Source organism: Gigantopelta aegis, chromosome 15, assembly GCF_016097555.1.
Source record: "Gigantopelta aegis isolate Gae_Host chromosome 15, Gae_host_genome, whole genome shotgun sequence".
Lineage (NCBI taxonomy): Eukaryota > Metazoa > Mollusca > Gastropoda > Neomphalida > Peltospiridae > Gigantopelta > Gigantopelta aegis.
Window position 1 is genome coordinate 45,131,281 of NC_054713.1, and position 13,227 is coordinate 45,144,507.

At 37.5% G+C, this 13,227-nt stretch overlaps 1 protein-coding gene across 1 annotated transcript; it reads right to left on the bottom strand.

Moving 5' to 3' along the window:
- Positions 1 to 2,700: 2,700 nt before the first annotated feature.
- Positions 2,701 to 10,861, bottom strand: LOC121389622 (galactose-specific cell agglutination protein gsf2-like). Its single transcript, XM_041521262.1, has 4 exons — positions 10,821 to 10,861; positions 8,924 to 9,159; positions 8,616 to 8,714; positions 2,701 to 4,055 (listed from the first exon to the last, which is right to left on the bottom strand). The coding sequence occupies exon 4, from the start codon at positions 4,009 to 4,011 to the stop codon at positions 3,271 to 3,273; it is 741 nt and encodes a 246-aa protein (XP_041377196.1). The 5' UTR covers positions 4,012 to 4,055; positions 8,616 to 8,714; positions 8,924 to 9,159; positions 10,821 to 10,861; the 3' UTR covers positions 2,701 to 3,270.
- Between the last annotated feature and the right edge of the window lie 2,366 nt (positions 10,862 to 13,227).

The window sequence follows — 13,227 nt, forward strand, 5'->3', positions numbered from 1 at the left end:
TAACAGCCAATCAGAAATTACGTCACGCTAGGAAGAGATCTACCTTTACAAAATAAATATCATTTCATTTAATAATTACGTTATGCACGCAATTGCTCAATAAATAAAGTAATTGCTTTTTGGTCCAGCTTCTGTTTGCAACTTACAGTTTGTAAATGCACACTCTAAATCCTGAGAAACTTCAACTTTTATAAATATTAGCCCACAGCAAAAGCATTACAAACTTGACATAATTAATACTGGAAATTTCTAAAGTGCATAAACATAAAACTAACATGTCTTAATTGCTTGTCTAAAATTAGCGTAAAACAATTTCACACAAAAAGCCTTTAGAATATTTATACAAACGACATTATTGACCAGGCACAGAAACACGCTATTGTGCATTGCAAATACATTGGGAATTCAGGCTAATAATAAAAACAAAGTCTAATGTGCATAAACATGATACTATCACTACACATTTGCTTTTTTTGTTAGTGTCTAATTTCAATATAAAATAGTTTTAATGAAAAAGCCTTTGGGAATATTGTAAAAACTGCATTTTTATACTGTTGTTTACAAACATTGTGTACCGATATATCAGACCTTAGCAACTAGTATGCGTAAACAGGTTCTCAGCGTACAAGGATATAGTTCCCACAAATACTAATATTACAGTAATCAGTTTTACAGTTATTACCTCACTTAATAAAATGATTTGCCATAATGTATAAACAATATTAGGATACGTTTAACTAAGAAAATACCTATCGATCGTACAAGTTTTGGAGGAAAATAAACTTTACTGAAGGGCAAGGTCAATCCAGGCAGCCATGTTAAAACAGTCGATCAAACGGCAATTTATCCCAGGTTTATTTATGAGCCAATGGGATGTTTTCAGTGTGTAAGTACACACACTTTGCAATTATGGAAATATTTACATCAATAATATTAATGTCAACGTTGTCATAGGTTTTATATGCACAGGAATTTGGGAATTAAATAAAGACCGCAAGACCAAAACATGGACTTCAAACATTAAATTAACACATTTAGCGATCGTAATATACTAAAATCCCATAAATAAATTACGGCAACTATTTACAAACATATTTTCATACACTATAAACATATTATTATGAAATACAAGTAAATGTAGCTCGCATTGTGTATCTAAACCAGGCGCGTACCTGCCTGTACGCAAGTACGCAGTGGCATCCACATAATTTTTCAAGAAAAAAAGAACATTTTACAAATTGCCGCATTAAAACTTGCGATTTCCAAGTTTATTTATAGGTGTAAAATTAGTTCTTAAAGTCGCCAGAGTGCACCATATGACGTCTAAGTTTCAAAAAAATTCTGGGGTGGGGCTGGGGGATGCCCCCAGACCCTCCTACAACACTCGCACATTCGGTGCTCGACTGTAAATTTGGAATCCACATCAAAAATGGCTGGGTACGCCCCTGCAAACGATCACTAATAACAATAGTTACGCAACTTCGATTTTGTCTATAGTGCGCGACACGACAAATTGCACTGCTAAGAATTTCATTAAACAATAACTATAATAAATGGCATAGTTCCAGACATTACAGAATACAAGCAAATATGCAAATAATTACTACTAAATGTAAAAATAAATATTCTGTTTTGTCCAATATTAGTGAAACTTGTTGGACAGCCATGACAATATATATGTATGTATATATATAATATTATTATACATGTGTGTACGTGTATGTGTCTGTGTGTACATGTGTGTGTAGGTGTAGGTGTATATAATATTACACGTATGTGTATTATACGCGTGCGTGTGTTATATGCACCATCCCACAATAGAAAAGCACATACCACGGCAATTGATATACCAGTCGTGGTGCACATGGCTGAAATTAGAAATAGCCCAAGGGCACACCGACGGGGAGCGATCGCAGAACATTATTAAATATACTATTAATAATAAAGGTGCATTCACTGTCGGTCTAATCATTCCTTGGTTAACGACATCTACGATTGAAACTTACTTCGTTCTTCGTTTACAACATGTCATAAAACAAGTAGACTTGATTGTTCAAAATTAATCCTTTAACTGAATCACTAAAGGCTTATTTTCAAAATTAATACACGTCTACAGATTTAGCCGACACCGGTAACTTGGGCATTATGTGACACTGTCGGCTTGCGACGAAATCAATGATGCCACCTGGCTATGTATTACGGCAACTGTGATTATGTAGTGTCGTTGTGAAGAAGAGTTTTCACACGTCGGATACATGTTTGTTCCTAATTTGCTTTGTTGGAGTCGGAAGGTGTAAATTCCGGGCTAATGAACAGAATAACATTACTGTACGTTTGTTCCCGACAATTTATGGTCGGATGGTGTAAATGTAGTAACGACTTCGTTGTAACGAAGTCTGGCTGTATATGTGTATACACGTATGTGTATATGTGTTTATATGTATATATATGTATTTATTACACCGCGGTGACGGAGATACCCGTGAGAGATTTTTCATATCCCACAATGTGAGATATGCTTTTTGAGAGGTCATGACCTCCGATCACATGATCCACGGAATTACTTTAACTCATTCATAAACAACATGCCATTAAAACTTTACGTTCGTGGCTAGATGCAATTAATCAAATAAAAAAAATAATAATACATTTTACATATAAAACTTTGTTTTTCGTTATGAAACAAGAATAGTTTACATTATTAAATAAATAAACAAAAATATTTGAAAAGAAATGTTTCACGTCTGCTGTGGCTTACGTGTCTTCGCAGCGTTAAAATGACACACTCTAGCCACATCTGTGTAAACGACTACGTTAAAATCGATGGTCAGGAGAGGGGACGGGTAACTTCAATTGTCCCCCCCCCCCCCCCCTCTCGCCACACACACACACACACAGAGAGACACATTGAAACCTCTCAAAACCGGACTCTCTGTAAACCGTACTTCCCTCAAAACCGTACGTTTTTCGCGGCCCCTTTTTAAATATCTGCACAGAAGAGAACCTCTCTAAACCGGATACCTCTATAACCAGACTTTTCACATGGTCACGAGGGTGTTAGAGGACTTTCACTGATTTTATTTATTAGCTCAAATTATAAATAAAATTGCTTTCTTTTAGGAATTTTCAGAATATTTTGAACATTAAAACTGTGTTGTTCTGGTTGATGCAAACACGGTGGCTCCACAGTGTTCGGTTGTCGACCTTAATGTTCACTTTGAATATTTTTTTTAATAACAATAATGATGACTGCTCCACCTCTGTAAGTTTCTATTGATATAAGTTTCTGATGTGATGGACAATCGCCGGTACGTCAGCTATGATCAACAATATGAATGGCAAACACATGAATACACCGGCCGTGTAACCCATTGTCGTCGATGATCGGCGATGATCGGGTGCACTCGTTTTTTTCCGTACAGTGGTAGAAAGCCTGTTCGTGTTCACTATTAATTTGTCGACGATTTCTTCGAGAACTTCGGTCAGTTCCGTCTGTGAAAGATTGGCGTTTGAAAACGACGTACAGAAAACGTCAGAAGCGTTAGGTGTTTGACTGACAGATGACGTCACATCTGGAGAAACCCCAGCGGTAGAAACTGGGATTGTTTTTACGTGAACTGTGTTCATAGAAGTTGTAATGACTGGCGTTGGTGTCACGGTGACGGTGTTGACAACAGTTGTTGTGACTGGAGTTGGTGTCAAGGTAACGGTGTTGACAGCAGTTGAAATGACGGGGGTGGTTGTGTTAACGGTGGTGGCAACAGTGGTTATGGATGGAGTTGGTGTCAAGGTAACGGTGTTGAAAACAGTTGAAATGACTGGGGTTACTGTGGTGACGGTGTTGACAACGGTTGTTGTGACTGGTGTTGGTGTTATGGTAACGATGTTAACAACAGTTGTAGTTACTGGTACTGGTGTCATGGTAACGGTGTTAACAACAGTTGTAGTTACTGGTACTGGTGTCATGGTAACGGTGTTAACAACAGTTGTAGTTACTGGTACTGGTGTCATGGTAACGGTAGCCTGGGTCGCACTAGGACAGACCGTACTCAGACCTGAAGAAAATATATGATTATAAACAAGTAAATAAATAAATAAATAAATAAATTGTTAATTTTAGCAGAAGTAAAGTTTTCTGTGAGTATCAATATAACAAACATTGCATATATAGGAATTAAACGTTTAAACTATTTTTTGGACGTGGCAAATATAACATGAATTTTTCTCGCACACCTGTTAAAGAGATTACCCGATGTAGCTAAACATCGTCTCTGGCACATGCTGGAGATAACTTGAATGTTATGACTGGTCACTCCACTGGTCACCACAGCCATGTTATTCGATGAAATAAGGATGACTGAAATTGATTTTTATGTGACGTATAAGTTAACTGCTGCATGAGTGTTGTAAATGCGTTTTAGATGGAAAATACGTATATATTTATTTCAAACCTGGTTTTTAAGGATATGTATGAAATATAATACTACATTCGTTATCGTTATATATCATTTATTTTACATCTTTCGCTCGGTACATACGTTTTAAAACAACTCGTTGTAAGATAAATGGTATCCATCAGCCACTCATGTAGTACTGTCTGTGGCGCCAAATGCCGTAAATTGAGAGCTAGATAACGCAAAATTCCGGAAAGTGACCGGCCTCGGTGGCGTCGTGGCAGGCCATCGGTCTACAGGCTGGTAGGTACTGGGTTCGGATCCCAGTCGAGGCATGGGATTTTTAATCCAGATACCGACTCCAAACCCTGAGTGAGTGCTCCGCAAGGCTCAATGAGTAGGTGTAAACCACTTGCACCGACCAGTGACCCATAACTGGTTCAACAAAGGCCATGGTTTGTGCTATCCTGCCTGTGGGAAGCGCAAATAAAAGATCCCTTGCTGCCAATCGGAAGAGTAGCCCATGTAGTGGCGACAGCGGGTTTCCTCTTAAAATCTGTGTGGTCCTTAACCATATGTCTGACGCCATATAACCGTAAATAAAATGTGTTGAGTGCGTCGTTAAATAAAACACTTCTTTCTTTCCGGAAAGTGTTTCAATTTTATTTTTAATTAATTAATTTCCTGGAAAGTTCTGGAATTTTATTATTTTATTATTTTATTTTGTTGTTGCTTCACTTAATAAGAATTATTTGCAAAATATATTTATAAATAATCGCGTTTGACGTCTGGTTCCAAACTATATCCTTCAAGTAACGGAAATTATAAGAGGTCGACAGCCATTGGTCAGCTTTTAAAATATATACAAAATGAGAAGGCGTGGACATATATGAACACAACTTATCACTGGTTGAATAAATTATGTAACTGTCAGCAGTCTTGTTTCTGACGTTTGTGAGTTGGAAACTACTGTCAAAGATAAACAATTCAGTAGATAGCTAAGACGACTCATTACACATCAAGACGGTATCAACATGTGAAGGCAATACACCGATACACCACCAAATATTTCATATTTGAGTAAAATTTAAAATAATCACAACCACAGATTTTACCAAATAATTGTCCCTCTCTTCTTGTTTTCCCCCATTCTTATCTTTACACGATAATCTATGATATTTTCATTTCATTTTTGTGCTTATATACAATTAAGTTTAAAGCACGCTGTCCTGGGCACACACCTCAGCTATCTGGGCTGTGGGATAGTTTTTAATTGTTAGTGGCTAGTGAGAGTGAAGAGGGTGTAGTGGTCTTACACCTACCCATTAAGTTGTTAAAACTCGCTCTGTTTGGGAGCCGGTACCGGGCTGCGAACCCTGTACCTACCAGCCTTAGGTTTAACCACGACACCACCGATATTAACCTGGGTTCCGTTCAACCAGCCGTTTGTCGCTGAATTTTAGCAAAACTATTTTGACTGGCTCTCAAAGTGGCCATATGGTTGAATGTGTAGCATACAAACTATCTAGCAAGAGTTGGCGACAAACGGCTGAGTGAACGCGCATTTGTTATTTACTGGGAGGGACGTAGCTCAGTGGTACAGCGCTCGCTCGATGCGCGGTCGGTCTGGGATTGATCGCCGTCGGTGGGCCCATTGGGCTATTTCTCGCCACAGCCAGTGCACCACGACTGGTATATCAAAGGCCGTGGTATGTGCTATCCTGTCTGTGGTATGGTGCATATAAAAGATCCCTTGCTGGTAATCGGAAAGAGTAGCCCATGAAGTGGCGACAGCGGGTTTCCTCTCTCAATATATGTGTGGTCCTTAACCATATGTCTGACGCCATATAACCGCAATTAAAATGTGTTGAGTGCGTCGTTAAATAAAACATTTTTCTTTCTGTTATTTTTTATTGCGTTGTAGAAGAGAAGTCTAGACGAGTTACCTCCCATGTTATGGTTTCCAAAACTAGAGAACGATTCCAAAGTATTGGTAGCTAAACATTTGGAAACTAGTTTCATTGGTTCCCAATGTATTTTACATGAATCCAAAAGTTCTCATAGTGAAAACGCATACGCACACGCTTATACACTAAACACACACACACACACACACACACACACACACACACACACACGTGCATAGACATTCACACACAAAGACACGCACACACATTCACACACTTATAAACTCGCTTATACACCCACACACATACCTGTAATTAGAACACACACACACATACACACACACACACACACACACACACACCTGTAATTAGAACACACACACACACACATACCTGTAATTAGAACACACACACACACACCTGTAATTAGAACACACACACCTGTAATTAGAACACACACACATACACACCTGTAATTAGAACACACACACACACACACACATACCTGTAATTAGAACACACACACACCTGTAATTAGAACACACACATACATGTAATTAGAACACCCCCACACACACATACCTGTAATTAGAACACACACACACACACACACACATACACACCTGTAATTAGAACACCCCCACACACACACATACCTGTAATTAGAACACACACACACCTGTAATTAGAACACACACATACATGTAATTAGAACACACACACACACACACACACATACCTGTAATTAGAACACACACACACACCTGTAATTAGAACACACACACACACACGTAATTAGAACACACACACATACATGTAATTAGAACACACACACACACATGTAATTAGAACACACACACACACCTGTAATTAGAACACACACACACACACACATATACACACACACATACCTGTAATTAGAACACACACACACATACCTGTAATTAGAACACACACACACACACACACATATACATGTAATTAGAACACACACACACACATACCTGTAATTAGAACACACACACACACATACCTGTAATTAGAACACACACACACACACACACACATACATGTAATTAGAACACACACACACACACACACACATACCTGTAATTAGAACACACACACACACCTGTAATTAGAACACACACACACACACGTAATTAGAACACACACACATACATGTAATTAGAACACACACACACACATGTAATTAGAACACACACACACACCTGTAATTAGAACACACACACACACACACATATACACACACACATACCTGTAATTAGAACACACACACACATACCTGTAATTAGAACACACACACACACACACATATACATGTAATTAGAACACACACACACACATACCTGTAATTAGAACACACACACACACATACCTGTAATTAGAACACACACACACACACATACACATACCTGTAATTAGAACACACACACGCACACACACATCTGTAATTAGAACACACACACACACACATACCTGTAATTAGAACACACACACACACACACACACACACACACACACACATACCTGTAATTAGAACACACACACACACACACACACCTGTAATTAGAACTAACACACACACACATACACACACACATACCTGTAATTAGAACACACACACGCGCACACATACCTGTAATTAGAACACACACACACACACCTGTAATTAGAACACACACACATACCTGTAATTAGAACACACACACACACATACCTGTAATTAGAACACACACACATACCTGTAATTAGAACACACACACACACACACACATATACCTGTAATTAGAACACACACACACACATACACACACACACACACACACACACATACACACACACACATACACACACACACACACACACACACACCTGTAATTAGAACACACACAATTTAAATAATTGAAATCAGTTGATACTTAATCAGTCCGGACGGATCGACAGAGGCTAATGTTAGTCTCATCATCAAAATCATCATTAACATCATCATTATCATAATCATCATTAACATCATCATCATCATTAATATAATCATCATTAACATCATCATTATCATCATAATCATCATTAATATCATCATTAATATCATCATCATCATTTCTCGTTCCAACCAGTGCACCACAACTGTTCAAAGTGGTATGTGCTTTCCTGTCTATGGGAAAGTGCGTATAAAAGATCCCTTGCTGCATTAAAAAAAAAAAAGGTAGTGGGTTTCCTCTGATGACTACATGTTAGAATTACCCAATATTTGACATCCAATAGCCGATTATAATTAATCAATGTTGCATACCTTGGTTAATAGATTCATCCCTGGGTTGGCACGGAGTAGGAGAGTTGTTGTTATCGTCAGTTGTTTGATAGGAATCGGTGTTTGTGTTGTTCACTGAATCTGACAAAGAAACAACATAACATATGTTGGAAATCACAGGTTTTATAAATGATACGAAAATTGACTTTGACTACGTAAGTGACCAGGGAAATTTCATATTGGGGATCTAAATTGTCAGGCAGATAAATTCGTTACGGTCTGGACAATCCGGAATTCGTTATGGTCAGGACAGTTATGCTATAAACTATCTCTAAAAGTGAGTATCTTACTGGAATTGCCAGGCCTCTCGCAGATGAACTTGTCACGACCCCTACATCCCTCTCTATCCCACTCCAAGCTGCTGCCTCTCTGTCGTTGGCATTGGCTTGAATAAGAATACACTCCATCGCTAGTACCCTCGAAGTTCTCCCACACGTTCTTGTCTAGCCTGGAACACTGCGGGTCGGACCAGGTTAATGATCTATCTGGAGCTCTGTGCAGCCCAATCCAAATGACTTCGCTATCACTGGAAGAGTAAGAAAGTACATCAACACATTTCACAGGCGTTGGGAGCGGCCATAGGCGTACGGTGCTCCTATTTTTGTAGGGTGGGTGGGCTGATTTTGTGCGAATTAAACGAAAATGCCCGAATCTGGATAACATTATTTATTCTTATTAGCATAATTGCAAAACAGCTATATTGGGTTGCAAATGAATCACTAGTCGTATTTATATGGTTTACATCTAATATGGGTAGAGTCATGAAAGTACATGGTGAAAAGGTTTGATGCATGCTCATTTTGCCCGAATATTCCCCATGCCCCCAGTCTCGTAACCTTATGGAAGCAGCGTGGGTGTGGTGGGTGGATGGGGGAGGGCAAGGAGCGCAGCCACAAACTCAATGTTAAACATTCTACATTGTTTTATAAAAGTTAAATTTTTGTTTTGTTTAACAACACCACAAGAGCACATTGATTTATTAATCATTGGCTGTTGGATATCAAACATTTGGTCATTCTAACATTTAGTCTCAGAGTAAACCCGCTACGTGTTTCCATTAGTAGCAAGTGATCTTTCACATGCAGCATCCGACGGCGTTTAATATACCTGTCGTGGTGCAATGGCTACAATGAGAAATAGCCGAATGGGCCACCGACGGGGATTGATTCCAGACCGACTGTGCATCAAGCGAGCGCTTTACCACTGGGCTACGTTCCGCCCCTTAGTTTTATAAGAACTTTTTATATATAGATGATTTGTCACGAGTGTTTTTTAATATGGAAAATATCAACCGAGTCTATGTTAATCGGTATTTGTCGAGGCTCTGCCGAGATAAATACCGATTAACTAGACGGGGCTAATATTTTACATATTACATATTTACACTTCTAAAATTATCTTTTAATTCGATATTTAGTCAATCAAAGTTCTAATGTGGCCTCACCGGAAATATGACGTGACGCTCTTTAACTCAAATTTGATAAAAACGTTACGCTCAGGTATACAAGTTCTTTATTGCTTAAAGTTATACAACTTATAAGCTTTAAAACCCCCAGCAAAATATAATAAATACATATTTACAATATTTGATAATGGTGGGGAGCGCTATAGCACTATCTAAAACACATTCATGCATGAAAAATCAATACATATCTGAAATAAATTAAATAAACTCTACACATAAGCATGATAAATAATTACGTGGGTAGTAATATGGAATATATTAAATACAAAGACATCACTTGCGTAAGGAAACTAAAGACGCACACAACATATATCTTTGAAAAAGTGAAATAAAATAATAAAATCATAAAAAATAAATTAATTAATGAACAAATAAAGAGAGGCTATTTCATGGGGTTTTTCGAATACGATTTTTATGTCATTGAGTGATGTGTGAAAACCATATTTGGTTTTCACACATCACGAGTTGACATAAAAATCGTATTCGGAAAAAAACCATGAAATGGTCTATTTATTATATACATATTTCCTAATTTTTGATAATATCTTTCGCTTTTTGGTAATATCTTTTGGTTATCCTATCGAAAACACATAACGTCATGATATATTTCATCCTATGGAACTTTGCCAGAAAATTTACTTGACCATAGACTTTTAAAAAGAAATTTGAATAAAATTTATCTTTATTAACATTTATTTGACAATACTGCGGTGCAAACATACCTGACAAAGCGATCATCCAAAAACTCCCACAAAAACGCCGAAGTCGAACGCCGTTAAATTCTTACACTTACACTCGATGACACTACATTGTGTCATCATTATTTAGCTTCGTATTCAATTCGTGTTAGATATTTTATCGTAATTGCACTTCGTATCCCTTTTTTAAATGTACAATTGTTTAAATTACATTTTTTTTTTTTTTTCAAAAAACGATCAGATGCATTGGTAATCATCAAATTTAAGTACGAAGAAACGAGACAAAGGGAGATAATTTGATCACGCACTTTTACAAAAAAGTAAATACGATTTCTATATTTTCACTGTAGCTAAAATACAGTGAAAATATGACTTTTCACCGGATATGACTTTTATGGTTTCCGTAGATCTATATATTTCATTGCTATGTATATAATAAACAAATAAACTAAACTAAAATATAATAAAATAAAATAATAAAAAATTAATAATGAAAGAAAACAATATATACCGTAATTTCCTGCGCATTGCCCGCGGGCTATGTGATTTAAAACATCAAAAAATGCCTCCTGCGGACTATCTGGCGGTGCGGACTATGTGATCATTATTCGTTTTATTTTGTTAATAAACATGCGGGCTGATAAAACAAAATCATAAAAGTAAATAATAATACCGGTATGCAAAATATTATTTTAAACACAATTAACGGTGTTAAACATAAAACACAGTGACAGTTCAGTCCCATCCGTCGAATGCGGAGTCTTCCGATTCACTAACGAAAAGCTGCAACTGAGTTTCTTCTAAGCGACCTTCTATGGTGGACAGGGGAATATCGTCATCACTGCTGTCACTATCACAAGGTTCTGATGCTTCTAATATTCCAGCTTTATGGAATGCTTTAATAATTATCTTTCTATCAACAGACTCCCATGCCTTCAGCACCCAATTCACAACTTTGACATAAGAAGCTCTGCGCATGCGTCCCGTTTTTGTGTACGTGTGCAGTCCTTCAGACATCCAAGCTTCTCATTGCTCTCTTACTTTAACCTTGAATACATGGTTCACCGTCAAATCTAGTGGCTGTAATTTTTTTGTTAATCCACCTGGAATTATCGCTATATGAGTATTCAGCGTTTTCAGTTCACTTTTGACACTTTCAAGTTTATGAGCTGACATGCTATCCATAACTAGACGGCACTTTGCCTGACTAAAAAATTACCCTGCCCGCTTTTTCCAAACACCTTGTGTCTAAACAGACATTTCTTCTTCATTCGTCCAACCCTTTTTGTTGCAACGTACAACAACACCAGGGGGAAAGTTACTTTCGGAACTGTAATCCGCTTAAATATCACCATTGGGCGTAGTTTTTCACCATTAGCCATACAAGCGAGTACTAGTGAAATGGGTTTTTTCATTGCCAGTCGTTACAATAGTCACGGTTTTGGAACCAACACAGTCAACTGTTCTGTTAGGGGGAGGGGGGGGGGGGGGCGTCAAAACACATGGGCACTTCATCCATATTACCAATTAAATTATATGGAATAACTGGTTACTGTCTTAAGATATCGGCTTTATCCTGCGAAGGTTAGAATGGCGAATGCAGCGAGTCTCTGCGAAGCTGCATTCGCCATTCGACCTGAGCAGGATAAAGCCGATATCTTACAACAGTAACCAGTTATTTCTTTTATTCTGCAATCCTACAGGAATAGTTGAAAATCATTATTTATTCCATTTTTCTTTACGCAAATCGAGTATTGTCAACCTAGCAAGGCTTTTTGAATGTGACAGAATGTAGCTAGCGTCTTACAAAGAATGACGCCATGTATCTTGTATGGCGTCAAACGGCTAGCTACATTCTGTCACATTCAAAAAGTGTTTCTAAACTCCAATTCATAAACAAATATACAAGTTTTGTATTGTTATCACAAAACTAAAATTTATTTGCATTTACTGTACATGTATTAAAACAAATGATTTAAAGAGTATGTTTATTGAACATCTAGTCTGAAATACTCGAGTCGAGTCGGGCTTATGTCACGTGACCTATATTTTTGGCCACTGACCAAAACTATAGAGACTTATCTAGTCATCATATCTTGACAATGAATACAGTGAATGACCAGTTGACAGCCAGACATTATTAACCGAGTTAAGATATATAGAATACTATACGAGTTTTCGCTAGATATCATTTTTACGAAACGAGTGAACTTCCCAAACGTATCTGACCGAACGATACGTTTGGGAAGTTCACGAGTTTCGTAAAAATTATATCTAGCGAAAACGAGTGTGGTATTTTATTTATTACCCTCCTTTAAATCACGCAAATTATGAAAAATAAATCAATCAATCAATCAATTTTGCATTTCTAGACCGGATGTTGATTTGCATAACTAGCCGGTGCACGACTGCGTACTGCCGCATTGAGAAA